At 47.5% G+C, this 26,173-nt stretch overlaps 2 protein-coding genes across 15 annotated transcripts in view; both read right to left on the bottom strand.

Moving 5' to 3' along the window:
• Positions 1–26,173, bottom strand: part of LOC119178128 (uncharacterized) — a 435,306-nt gene that overhangs the window by 275,824 nt on the left and 133,309 nt on the right. For all 14 annotated transcript variants that reach the window (XR_012894531.1, XM_075890939.1, XM_075890937.1 and 11 more), the window contains 2 exons: positions 18,309–18,384; positions 4,235–4,480 (listed from right to left, as the gene is read on the bottom strand). Coding sequence is in view for 13 of the 14 variants with exons in the window: in XM_075890939.1 (XP_075747054.1) it covers positions 4,235–4,480; positions 18,309–18,384 (322 nt within the window). In the remaining variant the exon portion in view is untranslated. The remainder of the gene's footprint in view (positions 1–4,234; positions 4,481–18,308; positions 18,385–26,173) is intronic.
• On the bottom strand, positions 11,833–14,200 carry LOC142804229 (uncharacterized). Its single transcript, XM_075890948.1, has 2 exons — positions 13,136–14,200; positions 11,833–12,357 (listed from the first exon to the last, which is right to left on the bottom strand). The coding sequence occupies exons 1-2, from the start codon at positions 13,420–13,422 to the stop codon at positions 11,868–11,870; spliced, it is 777 nt and encodes a 258-aa protein (XP_075747063.1). The 5' UTR covers positions 13,423–14,200; the 3' UTR covers positions 11,833–11,867.

Genomic DNA, 26,173 nt, shown 5'->3' with positions numbered 1-26,173 from the left:
AACTACGCATGACCTTGGAACACCAGTTTCAATCAGCCGAACTCTATCGCCAGCCAAGAGGAAAATCCTAGAAGACCTGATAGATGAATTCGCAGAATGTTTTTCCACCTCATTAAAAGTCCACGTACGCAGATCGTGAAGCACAGGATTATAACAGAGGAAACAACCAGGCCAGTGTATCAACACCCCTACAGAGTTTCGCAGAAAGAATGAGAGGTTATAAAGAGTCAGGTGCAGGAGATGTTGCAGGATGATGTTATTCAGCCATCTAGCAGCCTGTGGGCATCGCCGGTAGTTCTCGTGAGAAAAAAAGACAACACGTTGAGATTCTGTGTAGCCTACCGCAAACTAAACAGTGTAACCAAGCAGGATGTGTACCCCTTACTGCGTATTGATGACACATTGGATCGGCTACAGCACGTCAGATATTTCTCTTCGCTCGAATTAAAAAGCGGATATTGGCAAATCGCAGTGGATGAAAGAGACCGTGAAAAGACCGCTTTCGTAACCCCGGATGGCTTGTACAAGTTTAAAGCACTACCTTTCGGCCTCTGTAGTGCGCCAGAGACATTCCAGCGCATGATCGAGAGTGTCCTCACGGGGCTAAAGTGGCAGTCATGCCTAGTCTACTTTGACGATGTTGTGGTATTTTCTGCGACGTTTGACCAACACGTAGAGAGACTGCGGTCAGTGCTTCAGGCTATCCAGTCGGCCGGCTTGACAATCAAACAAGAAAAGTGCCAGTTCAGCTCCGACAAGCTTCGTTTTCTGGGACACGTAATCAGCGCAGAAGGTGTTGGCCTTGATCCTGACAAGACTGTGACGGTCGCAGGATTCCGAAAGCCCAGAGACAAGAAAGAGGTGCCTCGATTTTTGGGCTTATGCACTTACTACAGACGATTTGTAGAAAATTTCTCAATAATCGCCGAACCTCTAAACAAACTCACAAAAGACGAAGCATCATTCGCTTGGGGTGCAGAACAAGAAACAGCTTTCAACGAATTAAAGCAACGTTTGCAAAGCCTGCCGATCCTTGCCCACTTCGACGAGACCGCTGACACGGAACTCTATACAGACGCAAGCAATATTGGTCTTGGCGCAGTACTCGTACAATGGCAAAATGGAGAAGAAAAAGTGATAGCTTACGCCAGCCGCACCCTCTCAAAAGCCAAAAAAAAACCTATTCCGCGACAGAAAAAGAGTATTTGGCGGTGGTATGGGCTATCAGCAAGTTCAGACCATAACTCTACGGAAGGCCATTCCGTGCCGTCAGCGACCACCACTCACTTTGCTGGCTCGCGAACTTAAAAGACCTGTCGGGATGCCTTGCCAGATGGAGCCTCGGACTGCAAGAATACGACATTACTTTTGTATACCAGTCTGGGCGAAAACACAATGATGCCAATTCCTTATCACACTCGCCACTTGACTCTACTCCTTTAGAAGAAGACAACTCAACACTTCTCTGTGTGATGGAAGCCTCAGATATCGCGGAGCATCAACGAGCTGACGCAGAACTGCTTCCATTGATCGAACACCTCGAAGGGCGTGGCGGCCAGGTCCCACGTGTATTTAGGAGAACATTATCTTCATTCTGTCTCCGTGAAAATGTGCTGTACAAAAGGAACTTCGAGCATAACAAAGAGAAGTTCTTACTCGTCGTTCCGTTAGCAATGAGGCCCGAAATTCTAGAAGCTTGTCATGATCAACCATCGTCTGGTCACTTGGGCGTCAGCCGGACATTTGCCAGAATTCATCAGAAGTATTACTGGCCCAAGCTGCCGGCGTCCGTACAGCAATATGTGAAGACATGTCGCGAATGTCAAAGGCGCAAAAGACCACCACTGAAGACGGCCGGCCCGCTGCAGCCCATAGAACCGCCTGCTACACCATTTGAACAAGTTGGAATGAATCTTCTTGGAACCTTCCCAATGTCATCATCGGGCAAGAGGTGGATCGTAGTCGCCACCGACTACTTAACGCGGTATCCTGAAACCAGCTGCCTTGAGCGAGGAAGGGCAGCTGAAGTAGCCAAGTTTTTGTGCAAAGCATAGTTCTTCGACATGGCGCCCCGAAGGTAGTAATCACCGACCGAGGAGCAGCCTTCACGTCAGAGTTGATGCAGTGTTTGATGATAATGACGAACACCAGTCATAGGAAAAGCATTGCGTACCATCCCCAAATGAATGGGTTAACGGAATGCCTAAATCGCACAATCGCTGACATGCTGTCGATGTACGTGGACTTGGAGCATAAAACGTGGGATGAAATCCTGCCATACGCAACATTCGCCTATAATACGGCCCTCCAAGAGACCACCCGCGTCACCCCATTTCAGCTTGTCTATGGTCGCATAGTCAATTCAACTCTCGACGCCATGCTCCCAGTCAGCAATGACCACTACGAGCCATCTGACATTGACGAATTTCTGCAGAAAGCTGAAGAAGCACGCGAGTTGGCAAGGCACCGAATACGTCAACAACCGTTCAAGGATGCGGACAACTACAACCTGCGCCGCAGGGGAGTCAAGTACCAGCCAGGTGATCAAGTATAGATCTGGACACGAATACGACGCCGCGGCCTGTCAGAAAAGCTCCTTCGACGGTACTTTGGTCCATACAAGGTCCTTCGCCGGCTAAGTGACCTAACTTATGAAGTAATCCCTGACGGACAAGAGCGCTCGAAACAGCAAAACCATGCGGAGGTCGCCCACGTCCGCATGAAGCCATACCATGAAAGAGAATGAAACATCTATCCCCTCGACTATTAACCTTCCGAATTCACACATCGAGACAATGCGCATTTCGGAGAGGGAGTGATGCCACAGAGATCGCTCCTACTAATTATTTTACGAAGAGGACCAACGGGACGCTATGTAGGCATCTACATTGCCTCGCAACCAACGAGACGCTATGTGGGCGTCTACAGTGCCTCGCAACCAACGAGACGCTATGTGGGCGTCTACTGTGCCTCACTCGTGCTCACGCATCTTGGGCAGAGCAGCGCATGCCTCTGGTGCATGAGCACAAGCCGGGAAGACTGACAGAGTAGTTGTTCAGAAAGGGACACGTAGGTGGAACGCTTTTAGTAGACTCTTCTTTGTGACATAGCTACTTTTCTGGGCACAAGTTCGCCCTCAATAAATCATTGTGTGTGTTCTCCCTGTTCTATTACGTGACAATATGATTATGAGAGACGCCGTAGTGGAGGACTCTGGAATTTTCGACCATCTGGGGTTCTTTAACGTGCGCCCGAATCTGAGCACACGGGCCTACAACATTTCCGCCTCTATCTGAAATGCAGCCGTCGCAGCCGGGATTTGATCGCGTGACCTGCGGGCCAGACAGCTGAGTAACTTAGCCACTAGACCACCGCGGCGGGGCCTGCACATATGCAAAACAACAGCTCTGTGACATAGCACTACAGCTCTACAACAACAATGGGAGGAAACATGCACCTCTATAGATAAAAAGTTAGCCGTATTCTGAACCTGAAACCTCCTCAGGTACCTTCCGAGTTCCGCGGACACTAAAGCAACGTACAGGCAAAACATAAACAAAATATTACACGCATATGAATATATCGCAGAAGCTTTTATTGATGAGGTAGCCGCACATCACGGAATAAGCCAGTGGCACACCGCCATTATACAAACACCGAACTAAACGGAGAGATCAGTAAAGCGAAGTTGAGAACAGGTTTACAAAAGGTTACTATCAAATCGATGCCAGGTATAGATGGCCTAACAAACAAGATGATCTTAAATCTCGATACTGCTTCTCCGGAACAACTTTGTCGGTACATGAGCGACTGCTGGAAATGAGGCACAATACTACAACAATAGAAAACAGCTCAGATTATTCTAATGCTTTCACCAGCCAGGCGGCTACAGTGGGAGAACTTCATTATGAACGCAGGCACTGATTCATGATGACTGGGCGTTCAGGAAGTGCATAAACTCACCATAAAAACTCAGATGTTTAACCACCCTTCAATCAAACAGAACAAAAGGCTCACAAGAACGAAACAAATAGCTGTTAACGAGAACATAATAAAAGGCCCTGATTCACAATCGGATGTACTATGATTCGCTTCATCACCAGCATTCACTTCGAAGATATACGTGGATTTTTCCAGAACATGCTCACTTATATACTTCGTACCCTCAACCCAGCAGTGAGCCCAAAGACCCCGCAAAGTACGACTCAGAACACATATGATATCCACCACTTACGTGAAGCTTCGGGATGCACCTCATAGTAGTACAGCGCACGCACAGCTGCTACATTCCCCGCGAGAGCAGCATCGTTCAGAGCCGTATCCACGCTCTCCACTGCATGGTGATGAGAGAGCAGCATTGCGACCAGCATGCCTGCCTCATCAGAAGAGCAAGCATAGTCCAAGGGTGTTGCTCCTGCCCGGTCAGCAAGAGACGCGCCTGCACACCGTTCAAGCAGTAGGCGGCCCACTTCCAGGCGCCCTGCAGAAGCGAACAGATCACCCAGTGGATACAAAACGAGCAAGAGACATGTTTTAAATTATTTTAGCATATTCTGAATCGCTTTTCAGTAGTTTTCGTTAGATAATGCAATATCTTCATGTCAAGCCATATATGTTGTGTCGGGCAGTAAACATCTAGGACCGAAAGAGCGTGTAAAGTGACGACACAAAGCCGAGCTAGAACATAAGGGCCGAGCTGCGACGATGCTGACAGGAGACTGCTTTCTCATGTTTATTCCAGTGTTTAAAAGGAGGGGAAAAGAGGTAGATTGGCCAGCGTGACACAGGTCACCTGACTGAAGTGGCCCCGCCGGGTAGTGCAACTGCACCTCGAAAGTCAACGTCCACTTGACGACGAAGCGATTAGAGAATGAAGATAGGCGCCTTGAATTACTCTTTTTGGGTAATCGGCAGCTTATTGACTAGACTTAGTCGCACGTGGGCGGGACTAGTGAGAAAATTTGCATGGCATTGGAGGCGAGGCACCACAGTTCTCCCTCCATCACGTAATATTTTTTATTTGCTGAAATCCAGAATGTCGCAGAAGCAAACCGCGCCGCGACATAAACAACAAAAAATACCACGCTCTCCACAAAGTATACAATAATGAGTGGGGCGAACTCGGAGGTGAAGCCGTGAAACTCTCCTTATAGCGCGGCGGTTATAGCGCCGCCTCAGATGGTCGTTGCGGATGGAGGCGATGGTGGTAAGGTTGTCAAACCACAAGCAGTCGAACAAGAAACGAGCAATCGAAAAAATCGCAATTGTAGCGACGTCGGCACAACCAAGCTTAGATAGCAACCGGCTTCAGCGCTTGACCATTGCTTCATGCACCCACTTCGATTCGAGGTTTTCTTGCCGCCGCTTGTGTGCCACCTACACTTCGAGGGCTCTCACTTTGGGATCCACTTGTCCACGAGCCCGCTTTAGTTTGACTGCGTGAGCCCTCGCCGCTGCCGCCGCCTTCGGATTGATGCTGGCGCTGACTCACGATTGCTGCAGACACTGGCCTCTTCGGTCTGGTGAACTCTGATTGATTGATTGATATGTAGGGTTTAACATTCCAAAACCACCATATGATTAGTAGAGACGCCGTAGTGGTGGGCTCCATGAATTTTGACCACATGGAATCTTTCACCATGCATCCAAATTTGAGCACACAGGCCTACAACATTTTCGCCTCCATCGAAGATGCGGCCGCCGCAGCCGGGATTCGATCCCACTACCTGCGGGTCAGCAGTCGAGTACCTTAGCCACTAGACCACCCCGGTGGGTGGTCTTGTGAGCTCTTCCAGCAATGTCTTAGTGGCAGGCCACTATATCGCAGTCGCCTTACAAGCTCTCCGCACAGCTGCCTTAGCTTCCACGGTGTTCATGATGAGTAGCTGCGTGCAGATGTACACTCAGCGATTTCCTGGTAAAGAGAAAGGAATCATGCCAGACGCGCTCACCCCGAGAACTAGTGGACACTGGCGCTGAGAGACTTGTCTCGAGCCAAGGAGCTTTGCCCTGAAAATCTGCGATATGATCCTGCTGACAGGGAGAGCTCTTGCGAACCCTACCACGCCACGCTTCACGAGCCCTTGCCTGTGGTACATGCCATCTGCATATCCAGTAATGTCTGGCGGGATGGGCTCAACAGCATATGCGACTAGATTGTGACATTTATAACATGACCAGTGATTTTCCAAATCATCTTGCCCTGCCATGCTAATTATGGTTTAGCCCAAATTAAGGGGTGATTACAAAAGCACCCAGATGTAGGCAGATAGATATATGGATAGAGACAGACAGACAGGCAGGCAGGCAGGCAGGCAGGCAGATAGATGCTCAAAGTACTTTCAGTACGTAGAGAAATGCTTTGCATTCAAAAAGAGCATGTGCGACTCCTTTCAGGTGGTCCTGACTTGCCACGTAAATGTCTCTCTTTAAAGAGAAGTGGTAACTCTTTTGTGCGTAAGACTCTTCAGTAAAGATTATCACGACCCCCGAAGCGAGTTGACAAGCAGCTTTAATGAGAGACATTTACATGGCAAGTCAGTAGAGTGCCTCGATGCGCTCGTTCGCCTCCGCTCTGCTCAGAGTGGAGACAAGAGCATCGTCTGCTAAAGCGGTCGCTACTTGGTCCACTCCACAGTGTGTGCACTGCAAGCACGTGGCTTCGAAGCCTTTTGCTTTCGAGCAAAGGCACTTTCTACTGGAATTGCCCTCACAAATGCAAAATTGTTCACGAATGTTGCTAGTTATGAGTTTGTAGGCACGCATATCAACAAGTAAACAAATTTTTCGCGCCTGAAAGGGTTGCAGACCATACTGACCCTCAATGGCGGTGCGGCTGAGTGGTGCACAGCTACATCATCACTATTCACTTTTATACTTTACGAGTGGATATGTTCGTGTTTTTTAATACATGACTGGGTAGCTTTACTAGGCAAGTTAGTGATGCGGAACACTGTGTATTAGAAAACAGCAATGGAGAGGTACGATTCCCTGGAGTGTCGAAACGAAAAGCGGTGCAATAATGCACTTACCATTAAGACACAGAATATGTGCTTTTATATACGTCTGACGTTATTTCAGCTCGAATTCTCCAAGTTCGACACACAGCTAGTATTTCTGCACACACTATAGATGTCCCTGTCTTTCTTAAAGGGCCACTCAACAGGCCCCATACCAAATTTTAGTTAGACAATGGAAGTTGTTGGGTGTCCAATGAGGAACATTTTGGCATAAAAATTTTTCGAATCACTTCATCACAAGAGGAGAAAACAGGTTTTTTGAAGCGGAGCGAAGCGAAGATCAGAAGAGGCAAGTTTGAAACCCTTGCTGCTCCCCGCATAGCCTTTGCAAGCCAAATCTCTTTCCCACTCTCTCAGGCATCCGACCAAGAGGTCACGTGCACATGATGTGCCCAAACAAGCCCAACCTTCGAGCATGCGAGCGGCGTTGCTTTGTTGACCAGCGTTATTTTGTGGTCTTCTGCCTGTTTCTGCGGGATGAATGCTTTGGTGCGCGCGTGTTTAGAAAGGTTGGCACGGATCATGGATCCTTATCGTGGCACACCGCGTCGCATCGTTGCAACCGCTGTCAGAGACGACGCACCGAGCCCCGACAGTCCACCTTCTCTAGGTGAAGGAGACGGCTTGCGTTGGTACGTTATATTACACTTAATCAGCTTCGTGCACTTACTGTTTCTTACTGCATGCTCGAGTGTGTTAAAACTGGCAATGTCATGCTCAGAGCTTGTCAGTAGCGAAGACGTTTGGGTCAGGCTTCTTCCGTGCTGCACTGTTTTCACTAAATTTGTGACACTCTCTTCGATGCAGGTGTTTGTGTGGACATTGTGTGGCAAGCAGCAACGCAGGCGAAAATGTGTGCGGTCGTGGGGTGCCGGAAGTTGTTGCCAAAGGCAACGACGATTGCATTACGCATCATGTAAATTTTGCAAATGTGTGCTTCAATGCGGCGTTTCTCGAGGCGGTGTTTTACATCTTGGCAGACTTCGACGTCGAGATGAATGCGGAGCTTCACAAATAAAAAACTCACAAAATGAAGGAGCTATAGAATAGTGCACCACAAGCCCTTGCGGTGTGGTCACTGCTACTGCACACGCATCGTAACGCGAGTCACCCTCCTGCGGCCCGCACGCAGAAAATCCGAACTAGCGTGGGGCAATCGCCGCCCGCGAACCCTGCAAAGTGCTATGAGTAGCTTCCGGGCATTTGGGTTTGCGGTCAGGGCGAAAGTCCCTTGACTTTTCTCTGGGGGTAGCAAACCCTATTATAAAACTCATATGGTGCCCGCTATGCCCGCAGCCCCTGCAACTGTTACTCTAAAACTCCCTATTGTTTTCAAATGGCTTACCACAATGTTGGCGGGCGTTGCAGGCGTATCTGTTTAGTATGGGCAACATATAGGTTTTCATATAGCGTTTGGCCCTGCAAATCCAACACATGCTCGCTCCCCGCAAATGGGCTTTGCAGGCTGCAGTCTATTTCGGATTTTTGGCAAATGGACCGCACACGCTCACGGCATTTTGCGTTATGATGCATGCGGAGTGGCAGCAACCGCAATGCAAAGCTTCGTGGCACGCTATTCAAAAACTTTCTACTAGCAGCGTAACCATGTCTTCTTTACCGGCACGCTAAGCTGTGGCTACGTGCACTATCATCTGCGAACGGAGGTGGCAGAAGGCCTACGTGTAAAAAACTACACGTCAAAATCCCGTGCAAGGTGGGCAACGAGTTATAGCGGTATTTCGACGTGTAGTTTGATGCGGCAGCTTCCACATGCAGGTAAATGTGGGTGTACACAAACACCATGTCCATGCTGGTAGGTGGAACAATTTTCAGATGCTGTGGTTGCCTATTTACAGGAAGTACCGCTTCGTGGCGTACCGGCTGTTCAAGAAATGGGTGTGGAAAGAGCTTGAACACCACAACAGAGTCGTTCTGCCTGCATGTGTTGTAGCAAGGATCAAGCACGAGTATCCTTCAGCGACATACGTTCGCTTTCAACACCCTCCTTTGGACTAGGTAATTGCACTGCAATCTTTTTCTTATATACACACACGCATGCATGCACACACATGCATGCGCAAGTTTAGTGGTCATTGATCATAGCCTAATTAGAAATTGCACCGATTCCGAGTTTTTGTGACCCCATCTGTACATCCAAAACTTTTGTAACCTTATGATCACACAGATCCCTAATGTGAATGCTTTTCATTGTTTGCTTGAAGCAGTTTTCTGCTGCTTTCATTTCTTTTTTTGAGAGCATGTGTGCAGTTCAACTGCAACTATGAACACTGCACGAAAGAAACAGGAGATTAAAAGCAAGGAATGACAATGGCCGAGTTGCAGGTGATTTTATTTTTTCAATAAATGAACAGTGATAAAGCACAATAACATAAAAGTATGTCGCTTATTGATTGATTGATATGTGGAGTTTAACGTCCCAAAACCACCATATGATTATGAGAGACGCCGTAGTGGAGGGCTCCGGAAATTTCGACCACCTGGGGTTCTTTAACGTGCACCCAAATCTGAGCACACGGGCCTACAACATTTCTGCCTCCATCAGAAATGCAGCCGCCACAGCCGGGATTCTAACCCACGACCTGCGGGTCAGCAGCCGAATACCTTAGCCACTAGACCACCGCGACGGGGCTATGTCGCTTATACAGTTAACAAAAAAAAAAAAAGTCGGAACATTTGTGATGGACAGTCTCAAAATAACCACTTCAATACAATGCTCGTGCGTTGAGGCATCACAGCAGCTATCATTTTTCTTTGAGGAATATGGGCGCAACAGAAAGAATCTTCCAATTAAAGCGTGGCTATGTTTTTGCCCCAGTACAACGTTAAAAGTGAGTGGGTCGCTGTTAACCTCAAAATAATTGACCTACAAGTAGCAACATGCAGTGTACATGCTCTGCTTCGTCTGACTAAACGGAAGCACTGGATAAATGTCAGCAAATTGCACAGCTCATTGAAACCTTGATTTGAGCTGTGCTACTAATAATTCTTTATTAGGTTTATCGTAGTCGTCAGTCATGCACCAGCATGCCTGTTGTGGGATCACCAGCTGACTATCTTTGTGTGAGGAACCTGTACATCTGTTGACCACATCACGTAGCAGCTGGTTGACATAACCTGGAAAAGTGGTAACATGTAGTTCTGTAACATATTGTTACAAAAAAGGAATCATGCATAAATATTGAACCATGCAAATGTCCATGCACAGATGCACGAGTGTTACACAAGAAACACTTAGACAATATCCCCTACAGCAGTTACCTCGCTTCATCCACTCTCTATCTTCAAGGGGCTCATGTATGCAAGCAGTGAATGGTCCCTCGTGGCCCACATGCTGATTGCAGATGTGATTCAGCATGCTACACCACATGCTGACTATCAAATCCCCATCGCCATTTCCTGCTGGAGCTTGAAATACAAATGATTGACTACACTTTTTATTCATTTTCCAATAATGGCACAGCCTTTGGACATGCTTGCATCCTTGAGCTTGTTTGCGATACCTGAGCAAAAACAGCAGCGATAAATATGAGTGAATGTTCGAGCTTCTGCGTAATACGAAAGGGAACTCGATTGTACTACATGTACCGTGACACCATAGTCATTGTATTTGATTGTTTCGGCATACCTTTAGAAATGTGTCATGCATCGTAAAAGTGTTTGAACTACTTTTTTCGGAGGAATGCTCCGACTCCTGGATGGCGATCTGCAAAGAATGGCAGGGCGTATTAGCAGAGCTAAAGCTATGCATACCTCACATAAGCTGTCTCTTAGGCAACTGATATTGGTTGCTTAATCTCTGCGCGTGCCATGCATAGGCCACAATAATCATGCGGCTGAGCGCACTCAAGCTTCACAATGTGAAAGGCCAATGTCAGCAGCTGCTGGCATTAAAAAGAAGTGACCCATTTAATTACACGTATAACTGCATGCACAGTGGATGTCGTAATGCTTGTACAATCCCTGTGACATGTAAATTTTTTTAACAGTTTGCTGACAAACAATTTGGTAAGTGGATTTATTACACAAGTATATTTATGATTACAGCAGCACTGGCATTTCATACAATGATTAGTGTTTAAGAGTACCTGTTGTAAATGATCGCACTTTCATGCCACATTCTTCCAACTTCCTTAGACTTTTCTGCAGGCCCTCCTTCTCCATTGAATTGCTGTTAGATACAGCTTCTGTGTGCAAGAGCATACAAAGACTTGTTTGTTACACTGAATGACTTCTATCACACCATTGTTTTTTTGATTACCTCTCGCACTTTCACCTGTTCACAATGCAGGATGTGATTCCTCCGAGTTTCAAGTATTTTCATTGCAAAGTACGTCAAGTACTTTGCATTGTGTCCCGGAAAGTCGTAGCGACCATCCCCAGCCGAAAACTTGGCCTGCTACTGATCATGGAAGCTGCATACAAGAATTTCATTCATGTCGCTCCAATTGCTTGAATTCCCGAGTTCCACAGGCGTCGCTGCACATTTGAATGTACAGTCAGTCAGATGATTGTCAACATTCAGCCAGTGGTTGAAATAGCTAATATTTAAAATATAGATTATACTATACTTTCAACCCAGCATATTCTCATTAATAACGCAATTTCATTTGGCAACGAATATAATTACTTCAATGTTCTTTGTTCTCTTTGTGGAAACATAGAAACAACCCCTATTGCAATGAAGTGTTTATGCAATGCACTTATTGCTCACTACACAAGGAGAGCACTGAGGCTATGGTTATTGCATGCATAGTAACGGCACGCATTTTTCAGTATTCATTTTGTTAGCACCTTTTGCCGTGGCATGCCTGTACTTGGAAATGTGCCTTATTGATAGCTGAATGAATGGAAACGTGCCTTATTGATAGTTAGTAACAGGTAAAGCTTCTGGTAAATGTAGAAATGCCGGAAGCTTATGGCCTCGACATTAATAGACCTCAACCATCGCAGTGCTGTTGCCACAAGACATCCAGAAAATAACAGACCGGCTGCAATTAAGATGTTTCCAGCAGGCTTCTGTCTAATAAGAGGCTGGCTTCTCCACATTGCTGTGTTGTTGCAATTACTGCAGGTGCTCAAACTCGTGACCATTGAGCCAACCACAAACAGCTGCTTGTGCCAGGGCATTCGGCACATAGTGCAGGTAGGAGGTAAAAGCTGCTGTAAGCGGCTTTCAAAAACAATGAACTTGGGTTTCCTACAATGCTGTGCAGCAGGTCCTGCAAAGCTGTTGCTTCCAGATCCTAGTGTTGTGGTTGGCTCCGAGGCTTCACACCTTGTGGTAGGCACTAGTGTGTCAATCATACCGGTGGATTTTCTGCACATTGAAAGTTAAAACTGTCATATATGCAAGCAGATATTTTGAGAGTGAGTGTCGCAAAAATATATGTTTACGTTTTCATTTCATTAGGGGGTGCACAATACCTGTTCTGTTTATTCACATGTATAGCTTTAAACAAGCATGCTGATGTCAACAAACAGTGAAAGTTTAATCTGACTTAAACTTTTCTTCCCGTCACTAACCCAGAAGCAGCATGTACTATGCTTGGCTACGCCTTCTATCACATTAGTTTCATTGTGTTCCTTGCGGTATCAATTTCTAGAATACCATTTTTTCTGTACTAGAACATATGCTTCTCATGTTTTCAAGCAGTCGGGAATGTGTATTTTCTTGAAATTTTCTTGATACAGCCACATGTTATTATTAGTAATGCTTGAGTGCCCTTGTATGTCGTGTATTGCTAAGGAGCCTAATATGCTTATGAGCAATACACGATTCATGAAAATGTACCACCTGTGTCTCTGAGGACTCTCTTCATGTATTTTGTTTACACACAATGCCTTTACAAAATCACAGCTGTCACAAAATGTTTTAAGTGTCACTGCATTTTACAGCTGCTAAAAGTGTCATTCATTGAAGTGTACAGCTGCACAAAAATATACATACTGCTCAGCCAATCAATATCACTGTGCTTGATTTGTTTGCAAATTTGAATATGCAAGGAACACATTACATGAGCTATCCAAGTGCAACACTCTGCTAAAGCTATTACTGTGAACATTACTGTGAACAAAACAGATTCAGTGCAACATACGTATCGCACGAGCTGGTTGTTGATTCTGATGAAGGTCTGTAGTTGGAGTCAAACGATCCTACAATGTTGTACTCCATTTCTTCAGCTTCATCAGCATCTAGAAAGGATGCCCTGTGCACTGGTGTCAAAGGTGGGGCACCAAACTCCCAGGCTAAAGCAGGAGGATCACAGGATTGTTTAGGTGTTGCTGGTGGCGAGGGCATGTTGCAGCTGTCCGTCTGCATGGCTGTTGTGATCTGCAGTCGAACATTAAAGTCCGTCTGCGTGCCTGCAATAATGTAGGACATTGTCACAAAAACAGTACCTCTCTCTTATGCAATCTGAAGCTCTCAGAAACACAAACATTTACTTTTCTGATATTTGAACTGGTTGCTGAATTTCATCTGGACCCCTCAAACAAATGTTTCTTCCATATACAGATGCAAAGGGTAAGCAGTCTGTCTAGCATGAACCGTGAAGCCATATTTTCAAAAAATATGAAAGCACACCAATCGGACCTATATTATACTTTCATTTTCACTGACAAGTCCAAATAAAATTGTCACCTAGTCATCGTTATGTACTATGACTTGTTGGTGTAAATGAATGCTTTCAAAAGAGTAGCATTTGTTCAAAGCGACAGAACACTTTCCATAATTAACTTTGCAGCTGTGCGAAATTTGCATTGCTGTGTTTGCTTACATGGCACTTTGGTGCAGTATTCCAGCAGGCGCAGTTTCGCTGTGAAGAGTGTAAAATGTGCAATACCAAGTTATGCTGCTCTGTGCAGCATCTAAATATGAACAATTAGTACGAATATCTTGCTCTATACTTTCAATAGGGCAGCAAGTAATTGTCATTATTTTGATATATTAATTATTGCCCACACCTTTAGCGTGCCAGCCTCGGCTCACCAGTATTTTTTTCAGAAATCCTCTGTTTTGTTGTCTGGGTAGCAGTCGTCCGAGGGATTGTGAGCGTTCGGATACCATTCTCAGATGTCGTACGATGTCTGCAATTTTCCTGTGAAGTCTGGGTGCAGGCTGTGGACAGCAGCGCTGTTTTCCTACATCTGCATCTCTCACCCTGCAAACACGCCGACACCACTGATGCAGCATTAAGATGCAAAGTCACACTTGCGGTTTGTGATGCTTCATTGACATTGCTGCATGCGTTGGCCACATCTTGAAAATACGGGAGGTAAAAACGAAGCTTACTTTTAATACACTGATCTGTTATTTATTGAGGCATTGCTGCAATTTCTACACAACCTTCTAAGATGCAAGTATCTTCCAATTATTTTCGCGCATTGAGTCACTGCGCATTTATTTACTTGTGTCTGATTTTGCACACTCGACATTCAAAAAGACACTGCATGCACTACGCACACCAAACTGCCAAGTAAATGATGCTCTGTTATCATATTCACTTGTCCCTTACACTGCGAATGGAATAAAAAAAAAATGACATTTACCACCTTTTTTCGGAACGAAGAGCGTTGGTAGTGTGTCTGGGCATAGCACATGCCTCATCCCAGTGTTCAATCCATCCTCAATCCGCGGATCGAGGATATAATCCTCCGGCATGAAGTGCCAACCACAAACAAGCGCATGCTTCTGCGTCGCCGGAAGGCCAATGCATTGCAGTCAGGTAAGGCGCTGCGCTTCATTTTTCGGCAAGCGATGTCAAATGTGCCCACGCTGATCATCAGGCTTGCATCCTATTACTGAGCACACTATTACTGAGCATCCTATTACTGCGGCATTTCACTGCCTCGAGAGTGGTGGTAATATGATCTAGTGTCTACATTAGTGTTTACTTAGACGCGTAGACGCGGTCAAAACAGATGAGGGCAATCAGTGCGCGAACGTGTAGGAGCGTTCCATTTGCTTCTACGCCTGTCGTCTGCTCGATGCTCTGACCGCGGGGACACGAACACATGCAAAACGCTGGCACATTAGCCCTGCATTTTGTAGCATTTCACGGGAAAAATTTTTTTTTAAATGTGCACAATTTTTTTATTGCATCTCGTTTTTTATTTCGAGGTTTAATAATCTCTTAAAGCAACAAATACATAAACTACGCTTGTTGTGTAACATAATTTTTGCCATGTCACGTGGTATACTGTTGACGTCAGAGCAGAGTTGTCTACGTAGAGGACCAACGTCACTGCATTGCCGTGTACGTAGGGCCATTCATACTCCCTCGTCATGCCCTCATTTTCTAGACATGCGCCGGCAGAGGGGAGGGGAAGCAGCGTTCACCTTGAAATTTAACCCATTTTCGCGGCGTGTAGCATTGCAAATTTCGGCAAACGTGATCATGAACGCCTCGTCTACGCATTGTGCTTGTCAGCTCAAAATTGTCAAAACCTGGTGAGTGGCCCTTTGACATTAGCGTGTGCGACATCCACTGCTGAGGTGTCCCACTTAGCTGCAGACAGTTGCGGAGTTCACTTTTCTTTTCTAATCATAGAACCACTCCCCCCCTCCCCTCGCATCCAGTGAAGCAGGCCGATTAGCGAAACAAAAAAAAATCACTGCATATCCACGTAGTGAATAATGATGCGTAGGGCAAAGCATCTGTGCGTCCGTCTATCTCTTCGTGCGTACATCCGTGCATGCATCCATCAATGCAAGCGTCCATCTGTCTGCCCGTCCATCCTTACATGCGTCCGATCGTCTGTGAATGCATCCGTCCATCTGTCTGTGTGTCTGTCTGTCCGTCCGTTTAACGATTATCCCAGTTGTTACTTTGCTGCGTTAGAAAAGTGTGCTCTTTTGGCAAACGGGGCCTGCCTAGCGAGCGAAGTTGACTTTTGTAGGCCAGGCAACTAACGCAATCATTCCAGTGAAAGGCCAAGGCACACGATTTTCCCCACCGAAGAATAAGTGGAAACGCACAAGTACTTGACTCCCTGCACCCATGCATGGGGCAAAGTACATGTGGGAGATAAGCACGCGTTGGTGCATCGCGACGAGCTGGGTGCCGAGCATGGGCGGCTTTTTTTTTTTAGTTTTCCAATATGTAGATACGTAAACATGTACGGTGCATGACGGCAGCAATGGCAATGGTAAAAAAGTCACAGCTTTGCCGCAAATGCGAAGCAATGAACGCGATAGCGACAAATTGAAAGGTCACGCGCGGAATGGCAAGCAGATTGCACTTGCCCCATGTTTCTAATGCACAAATGTACTAGGTACAGATGAACGCGTATAAGTGTCTCAGTTGTTACGTCGCTGCGCATGAAAAGTGCGACGTTTTCGCAAACGGAGAATGTGCAATGATTGCAGTGTTCTTTGTGCGCCCAGTATCTATAACAGAATCATTCCGGAAAATTTCCAAAGCCAGCCAAGACGTACGATCGTCCCCACCGCGAGATAAAGGCTGAGAGTCCACTCACCTACTCTCTGCGGGACAGAGTGTGCGTGGAAAATGAGAGGGCAAGTGACTGCATCGTAACGATGTGACGACGTGTGCTCATTGCACCAGCCATCTTGCTGTTAATGCTGAAAACACAGAGGTTCCCCCCCCCCTCCCGCCCAGAGATGCCCGTCAGTAGCGGTAAGTAGTAGATATAAATAGCTAGCGGTTTGAATGTTGAAGGAAGTGCTCCTCAGTGGCTTAGTGGTTAATGCCTCGCACATGTCTCAAAGGCCCCAAGTTTGATTGCACGCGCTGGAGTCTTTTTGTGGATTATTTTTCTTTCTTGCATTTTCATATATAGCTACGTATCCATACACGGTGAGTGACGACGTCGACACCAGTGGCAAAATCCAGCCGAGTGTCCATATAATTGCTATCACAATAAACCAGCTGAGACTGTCCATATATTTGCTATCACAATAAAAAAATGTCACCGTTTTGACTACAATGCAATCCTACATACTACACATGTCGAACACACTTGCATGAAACTCTGTGCATAAAATGCGAAAGGAATCAGTGTATATCAGTGCATATTACTGAGTTAATGTATATTATGGGAGTGGCCACCGCGAGTAATATAATTTACTGAGAGGTTGTATGTGGCATATAGCAGTTAACCGGCATGCGAGTTATCGCCAGCCGATAGATGAAGTCAAAATGCACTATCAGGAACAATGTGAGCATGCACACCGAATTTTCTATTTGTAGCTCTTGCTGCGCAAAAAAACACAACTCGGATTGAATTGTTGCAGTTAATTACAGACGCGAAAATTTCACAATCACACCTTCGTGCATAAAACAAAACAAAAGAAGAAATCCGCAGCAGCGAAAGTACTATTTCCAAGCACGCCCCGAAAAGAACACCAAATTTATGAGAACAGTTCGAACACCATGAAAAAAATTGGGGTTAACAGTTCACTCAACATCAGACCGTGTTAAAGTACAAGTACGTCACAAACACAGTCAAAACCACACACATAACTTGTAATGGTTTAATCTGTGACATTGTTACTAGTATTATACACGCTGTTTCGAACATCGTGATAGGAAAGGTGATAGAAAACAGCAACAAAGCTTGCAATATTCACGCTGCATGCTAGAGCAGCACTCGTCGGCTGCCACTTGCCACTCTTCATTGTCATTGCAAATAAAAGTTTTCTTTTAGTATTGCTTGGGAAAGAAAACACCTTCCATCCATTTCTAGAATAGTTCGTGCTGTGTGACACTGAGCATGCAGTTATTTGCAGGACTGGCAACAAATCAGGCGGGCGACAAGGCAGAAGCCGTTGCGTATACGTTTGAGCAAGTGCAGCGCTGCCAAAACATGGTGGACGCGCGCGGCGAAGTGGCGTCGGTCATTTCGAAGAATAACCGCACTATGAACAGGGGAGTGCGCATCGAGGCACTCTACGATCAAGACCACCAGACACGCCCCTTTCTCTCTTTCAGTGCACAGACGGTGGGAACACGAAGCAGCCTACGCTGATTCGCCCGAGAGCAGTGCCCCGGGAAATTAAAGAAATAGTCAGAAAAAAAGAAGACTGTATGTAAGACACGCCCACGCCAATCTCCACTTTTTTTTACGTTGTTAGTATGGGCTTTGAAATCCATTTCTAAAAGCAAACTTGCGAAGAGAAGAATAACTATTAAGATGCATGCACCCGTAGAAACTTGTACGATATAGGAAAGAACAAAATGGTTTCCCCAATCAGCAGCGAAACCGCCACTTCAGAAACTTAAATCATAACTAAGATGATATGCTCACCTAAGATCGCTGCCCAATGCAGTGGCGTTCGGAAGAGGTCATCAAGTGCATTCACCTCACTGTTGCTTCGTTGAGTCTGAAGAAAGGTACACAAAATCCATTTTATAACAAAAAGAAAAAACAACTTTCCCAGCTCTCGTAGCACATGCCCCAGTCTTTAGTTTAATGAAGCCATGCAAGGGTATCAAGAAATGAACGCATGATATGTTATACGGTATTAGGGTAATATGCAATTCATTCAACTGAATTGAGATGGAAAAGTCTAGTAGTTCAATTGAAATGTTTCTATGTTTGTTCTATTCATATTTCATAAATCTGAATGCAATTTAACACTTATGGGTTCTCTCTTGTGCTGTTTTTAGCACTGTTTGCAACGAAAATTAAAGTAAACGAGAACTGAACTTTGTGGCGGAGCATGTGCACCCAGCCACCCTTTCCCTTTCACGGCAGTGCGACAGCCCAGTTGCCAGGACATGTCTGTCTCTTCGAGACACGAGTCGATAAAGCCTCTTGCGAAGAGATGGAACACCCCGCAACTGGCACTCGCGATTCTCCTTTCCCGAAATGCGGAATGGGTTTCCTCTCCCTCCGCGAAGGAATGAATTCTTGTCAGGGAGAGGAAAACTGGGACGGTGGAGAAAACTAGCATGCAGACAGTCGGACGGGCTCTTTTGCATCGGCCACCAAACAGGAAGGGCAAATCCAGAACCCGCTGCAAGCCAAGGATGACAACGACAGACGTGTGAGCGTCTACCCTTTGTTATCTGAAGTCCCTCTACGCGACATTTACGTGTTATTGCTAACGTATAGCAATAAAGTGCCGTTTTGTTGATCAAGCCTGTGGCCTTATTTGCCCGAGCCCGTGTAGCTGCGATGAGACAAGCTACGGAAAGGGGACGTTAATCGTGCACGGTGCGACTGTGTGTGGCTAAAACATTAACAAGGCTTCTGCGTCAGCTGTACATAGGACAGACCCCCTTCATCTGGCGCCCAATGCAAGGAATTTGGCAACGCGGCTAGTTGTGTTGACGCAAGCGACTATGACAGTTCTCCGAACGAAGAACAACAGGCACATCAGAATTCCCAGATTTGCACATGTTTTCTGATGTCGCATCGCAGAGCGTCAATCCTCTGGCTAACACGGGGGCACTGTTAGGACTTCCCAAAAACGTAGATTTTGGTACTTTCACCCGGGACGACCAGGAGGTTGCAGAGACTGCGTTGGCAGAGACTAGGCCAACGACCGAAACGTCATGCATGGCACTCCAACACCTCGCGACGCAAACAGAGACGCACCACCACAAGCTGCTCAGACACACGCCGCAACTGTATGCGGGTCTTCGGGCAAGAATTGGCCTTCGAGCGAAGTACTCTTACAGAATGCGCTGTCAGTTATGCAAAGCCTCGCGAGCACCTTGCAGAACACAGCGCAGGCCTCCATGCAGAATGTGCGACCACGTGTCAAGGCAGACATGCCTACCTACACTGGTTACCATTACTGCAAGTGCGCCAACGAGTATCTCAACCGGTTACTCAATTATCAGCAGACGATGGGTCTTCCTGACGCCGAACTTCTCGAGTGCGTGGTCTTGATGTCGCTCAAGGAGCAAGCGGCTCTATCATTCCGACTAACCGGACATCATGCCGGCATAGTAGAAGAGTTCCACGACAGCTTCCACAGCGAATTCCAACTGGCTAATTTGCGGAGGCAATTGCGGAGGCAAGTGTTTGCGGAGGCAATTGGAGCTACGCACCCAGCATCCCGAAGAATGCTTGCTGGAATATGTACGGGCGATGGATGAACTGTATCGTCTCGCTAACACTGACGCCACCAATGCAGAAAAAAGTCAAGCGCGTTACGTGACAAGCGCGCCCGAATTTTGCGGCGCACTTCAGGATTTGCAAGTTTGCAGACCCAGAAGAGCTTGCCACCGAGGTGAAGCGCATACAACGGGACATCCTCGCAGCGTGATCCTATCGCCCACCTCTGCCGGCAGCGCAGTCAATCGAGCCTCGCTGTGCGTGGAATGGCGGCACGGTAGCTTCAGAAGCGTTTAGGGGCCAACGCATCAGCATCGTTCGCTGATGAGCACGTACCACGCGGCTAGGAGCTGTCAGGTTGCGCTTTGGACCCCTATGCTTATGTGCTCCGTACGGCCCAGGGCGTGCGTGACATTCCACTGCAGGAGCGCGCTGGCCTAACGCTGGCCTGCAGGCCCAACGAGCAGTGCAACTCGGAGCGAGGACCACCTGGTCAAGGCGACTTACGATCGAGCCAGCATAGTTTCCTTGGTCCTTGCTATTGGCGCAGCGTGCCGGGGCACATCCCCCGGGAATGCGACCGCACACTGGGTCAAGCACAAACGAGCTGCTAACAATGGCTCGAAAGAAGATCGTAGCACTTTGGGACACTGGGACAAGCATTTTTTTTTTTATTTCGAGATGATGTGTTGCACTATTTCCATCAGAATAATATTCGCTTGAGACAGAGCAACACCATCTTCCGCCTTCCTACGGGCACAGCACAATCGAGCGGCGTGGCTAGGCTAGTGATCCTCTGGGCAAGACACGCGAGGCGACAATGTTTCGTGGATCTTCCTGGGCTGTCAATGCCTTTAATCCTGGGTCGAGACTTCCTTGCCAAGACGGGTATTGTCATTGACATTGCAAACGATGGTTACCAAGAGCGTGACGTAGACGCGCGAAAGCTTTTTTTGAAGGTGCCCGCATTGACAAAGGCATGCCAATCGCAGGGAGAGGTGGGAGTACGCGAGGAGGAAGGCCCACTACGAAAGCGAATAACCACCCTGCCAAAACAATGTGCCACGTTACAGAGAAGGTCAGTGCACCCGCTTTTGGTAGAGGCACAGAGCCAACCGGAAGGAGAACGCAGCTGTCGTCGCTGTTGTACGAGTACGACGTGGTGTTTACTTACCACCCCACCGCACTAGGCTGGTCAAGCACAGAATTGACACTGACGATGCACGACCTTGGAAATGCAATCCCCGACTGACCAGCTTGGCTAAGCAGAAAGCACTTGACGCCGCCTTGGATGAACTCATCGACACAGGCGTAGTTGAGAGGTCAAACAGCCCAAGGGGTTTTCTGGTAGTTCTAGTTCCGAAGAAAGATGATACGTATCACCTTTGTGTAGACTACTGCAGGCTGAAGGAGGTTACAAAGAAGGATGTGTACCCTCTTCCCTCCACTTCATCGTTAGTATCCAACCTAGGCCGAGCGAAGTACTTAACTACACTTGATGCTAGCCGTGGATATTTTCAGGTTGAGATGGATGAGCAGGATAAAGAGAAATCGCCTTTCACATGCCACAGAGGACTTTTACAATTCAGAAGAATGTCGTTTGGTTTGGTGGGCGCTCCCACTACATATTAGAGGCTAATTGATAGTGTTTTGGGAGATGCAAAGTGGCAGCACGCGCTTGCATATCTAGACGACATAGTGGTTTACTTGAAAATGTTCGAGGAGCACTTGCGCCACTTATGAGATGTTCTAGAAAGATTGATGTCTGCGGCCATCACTCTGAACCCAAACAAAGCTCAGATAGTGTCGACCCGAATAACATCATTGGGATTCACACTTGACGAGGGTCACATTTTGCTGGATAAGTATCAGCTTGAGGCGATAATCAGCTATCCGTCGCCGAACAATATCAGTGAGCTGAGGTGCTTTCTGGGGATGGTGCACTTTTATCGCCAGTTCATTCCAGACTGCACGGCAGTGCAGGTGCCTTTGACGAAGCTCTTAAGGAATGATGAGCGTTGGGCTTGGAGCCAAGAGTAAGAGGCCACACTGCACCACCTCACGAAAATGCTGGCCAACACGGCCAAGCAGTAGATATCCGATTTGAACAGCCAGTTTGTGATTCACAGAGATGAAAGTGACCTGGGCTTAGGAGCAATTCTGCTTCAGGAGCATGGAGGTTCCCTCCGGCCGACTGCATTCGCGAGCCATTTGTTGACGCCAGCGGAGCAGTACTACTCGGTAACGGAAAAAGAGTGTCTTGCAATAGTTCTTGCTCTCCATATGTTTGACTTTTACATCGATAGAGTTGTGTTTGTGATTGAGACTGACCACATGGCGCTCACATGATTGAGGCGCTTGAACGAACCAAGTGGGCGCATGGCTCGTTGGGCATTACTGCTGCAGTGTTACGATTTCATCGTTCCCTACCGCAACAGTAAGAACAATGCTGCGGCTGACGCACTATCACGTGCTCCAGTCCGACACAAGGCAAGTCACCCGACCAACTCGGAACGAACTGAGAGCGAGACACTTGCGCTAACGAAAACAGCGGAGCAAACGTTAGTTCAAGGCATAAGCGTGAACCACGTAGAGGCTGTCATTAGCAGAAGGGCGGTGTTCTTTTCTGCAGAAGGGCACTGTTAGAAGCTCAATAGAAAGATTGATTTTGTCGAAAAGTGTTCGACGGGCTCTGGAAGCCGGGTGGTAGTGAGGCCAACGCGCACATAGCACAGCTGGTATTGCTGTCAGTGCGGAGTGCTCTGCAACAGCTGGTTGTGCTGTGAGCACAGTGGATTCATATGTGCTGGATTCTGACAGCGTCCTGCTGAGGTACATCTCCTCCGACGATGACACAAGTGAGTCATTAAAAGTCGTGATACCGCGCACGTTGAGAGGAGCACTTCTTTGCTACTTTCATGACTCGTGCATTGCTAGGCATGCGAGCGGCCCTAAGACTTACGCTAAGTTGTGTCGCCTCGCTACCTGGCCAGGCATGAAGCGGGATGTAATTTGCAAGGCCCATTCATGTCGTGTGTGCCGAAAGCGTCAAGCCAGGAGGCGGATGCTTGACCGGCCTCACGCAACCGATTAACAGCCGCCAGACTTCCTGTCAAATCGCAGCATGTGACGTAATGGGCCTGTACTCCACAACTCCTAGCAAGATCAAGTCCTTGCTGGTGGTCACTAATAACTTCACTAAACAGGTCGAACCTTTCCCCTTTAGAAAGCTGATGGCTCGAGTGATCATAGAGAAGTTGATGGGGGTTTTCACCAGGCTCGGGTTTCCTGAGCAGTTGATTACAGACAATGTGTCTTATTTCACTGCGAAGGTGTTTGTTGACACATGCGCCACATTGGGCATTAAGCATAAGAAAACAACCACCTACCATGCTCAGTCGAAACCCACGGAGCGAGTCAACTGCAACATCAAGCACATGCTTGTTGCTTTCTCTGAAAGACATAGGGACTGGGATACCTACCTTCCAGAAATCGGCCCTGCGTTGCGATCAACTGTGAACCGTACAACTGGGTATACACCTTCTTTCAACCTAGCGAAAGACCGTCCTCGTGGATCACAGTGGAGTGCCAGTGGCGACATCAGCACGTACTGATTATGCAACACAGCTGCGCGAGAAGCTAGCGGAAGCTTCACAGAAAGCACAGCATAATCCCAGCACTACTAAGGCACAGCAGAAGGTGCAGTATGACAGCACGCATCGGAACGTACACTACAAAGTGGGCAATCTGCTGCTGCGGCGCCATCATGTTCTCAGCAATACTAGCAAACAGTTTGCAACCACACTGGCATTAAAATGGTTCGGGCCGTACCGAGTGCGAAAAAAAGTTTCCTCGGTCGTTTATTGGCTCGCGTACATAAAAGGCAAACCGAGCGGCGGACCGGTGCCCGTATGTGACTCTAAACACTATGTGTCACGGGAGGAGCACGAGGACAACGGGCAGTACCCCTCCAGGCCGCAGGCGGCGAACGCTCTACACCGAATGAGGAGCCCAGAACCGCGTTACTTTCTGCACAAGCGGAGACAAATCTGCGTGTGTTTGATATGTTCAAAGCGAGATGCAAGTGTTCACACACCACAATTGTGCCAGTGTTAACCTTTCCTTTTTTCTGTGTGGACTGCCACCGAGCAGATGGAGAGTCAAAAGGAAAAGTGGCGCCGCCAGAACCGCCAGAACCGCCAGAACCGCCAGAACACCATCCATGTCATGGGGATAGGGCCCCACCCTACCAAGCAGTGCCACTACAAACTACCCCATCGCCCTCATAACCAGGCCTTTACGCAAGAGGCGCCAGGGTGACCGACGGCCAGCCCAGCTGAGAGAGCCAGCTGCCTCAGAGCTGCTGTCACAAAGACAAACCTACCTAGCTGACTCATGGTTGTCCGGGCACTTTCATGGCCTCTGCTACCTCGACGCCATGGAACGGAACCCCGAAGATGAGACTTTCGAGCTTGCCAGACCGGGGTCCCGTGACCCAGTGTGACAGCCCAGACCACGCTGGAGAGAGCAGCCTGGGCCACAGCTGGACGTGACCCGTCACCAACTGGCAACTCTCAGCCATTACCAACAACCTGAGTGGCGGGGTCAACGGGGCGCGGTCCCGACCAGAGTGCTACTGGCGCTGGATCCAGGGCAACCGTAATGGCGGCGAAAGTGACAGCAGAAGCAGTAACAGTGGCGGAGGTGACAGTGGTGGCGATGACTGGCCATGGTGCAAGTGGGCATAGCAGCGGTGGTGGCTGCTTTAGATGCAGCAGCGACGAGTGGGGGCACCAGCAGCACCCACGGCAGAGGGCCAATCACAGGAGGGCGCGGATTGAAACACACCACTCTAGCCTTCCTTGGTGATGAATAACAAAATATTATCATGTTTCAGTCTCTGTCGTTCGGGGGCCTTCTTAATTGGAGAAGGATCTGGGGAAGCACGTGCACCTCGCTACCGTTTCCATTTTACAGGAGCGCAACAGCCTAGTTGCGAGGACATGTCTGTACTTTTGAGACACGAGTCATAAAGCTTCTTGCGAAGAGATGGAACACCGCGCGGCCGGCACTCGCGATTCTACTTTCCCGAAATGCATACTGGGTTTTCTCTCTTTCAGCGAAGGAATGAATTCTGGTCAGGGAGAGAAAAACCGGGACTGCGAAGAAAACTAGCGTGCCGACAACCAGATAGGCTCTCTTGCACCAGCCACCAAACACGAAGGACAAACCCTGAACCCCCTGCGAGCCAAGGACGACAACGACAGAGGTGTAAGCGTCTACCCTTTGTTATATGAATGTCCTTTTACGCGACATTTACCCGTTATTGCTAACGTATAGCAATCAAGTGCCATTTTGTTGACCTAGCCTGTTGCCTTTTTCACCCGAAATCGTGTAGCAGTGATGAACCTCGCTAGGATAAGGGGACATTAATAGTGCACGGTACGACTGTGTGAGGTTGAAACAGTAGCAAGGCTTCTGCGTCAGCCGTATATAGGACAGACCAAGCGACAACTTTCACTAAATTTAAAGATGTGTGCCCGACTCGCAATAGCCATAAACTGAGAGGCATAACATAATCACACCTGTCATGATAACTTTGTACGACAAAGTTGTGCATCGTGTCAACCCTCTGTACCACAGCGGGACACATATATACGTCCCACTTTTCCAGGTGGAGCAAAATTATTTTCCCACATTGCCCATTACAGTTAGTGCAATGATGTGTCACTCATCTTTTACCTATGTCTTATTATCAAGGAAAAATTTTTTACCATGCTTTCGAATGGTGGTTGCAGTGTTGCCATGGCGTTGAATTTAGGTCAACCTTCTATGATAGCTTGTGAATTTGCCTCTTATTGAGAACGATAGGACTGACCAATCAAAAAAGCTTGATACATTCCCCATTTTCTGTTAATTTTCCATTTTCCTGTTTTCTGTTTTTTTCGTACAGGTGAACTTAGTCAACAAATGTTTTCGCACACTTGCTCAATAACTTTACCTACATCAGAACGATCCCCTACAAATGGTCCCGCTTATCCCTCAGCGCAATTGCCATATTGGAGCACAGAAATATTTTTCTTGTTATCGTATACCTCATCAAA

The sequence above is a fragment of the Rhipicephalus microplus genome, chromosome 3 (assembly GCF_043290135.1).
Source record: "Rhipicephalus microplus isolate Deutch F79 chromosome 3, USDA_Rmic, whole genome shotgun sequence".
NCBI classification, from domain to species: Eukaryota; Metazoa; Arthropoda; class Arachnida; order Ixodida; family Ixodidae; genus Rhipicephalus; species Rhipicephalus microplus.
This window is presented reverse-complemented; position numbering and strand designations above follow the sequence as displayed.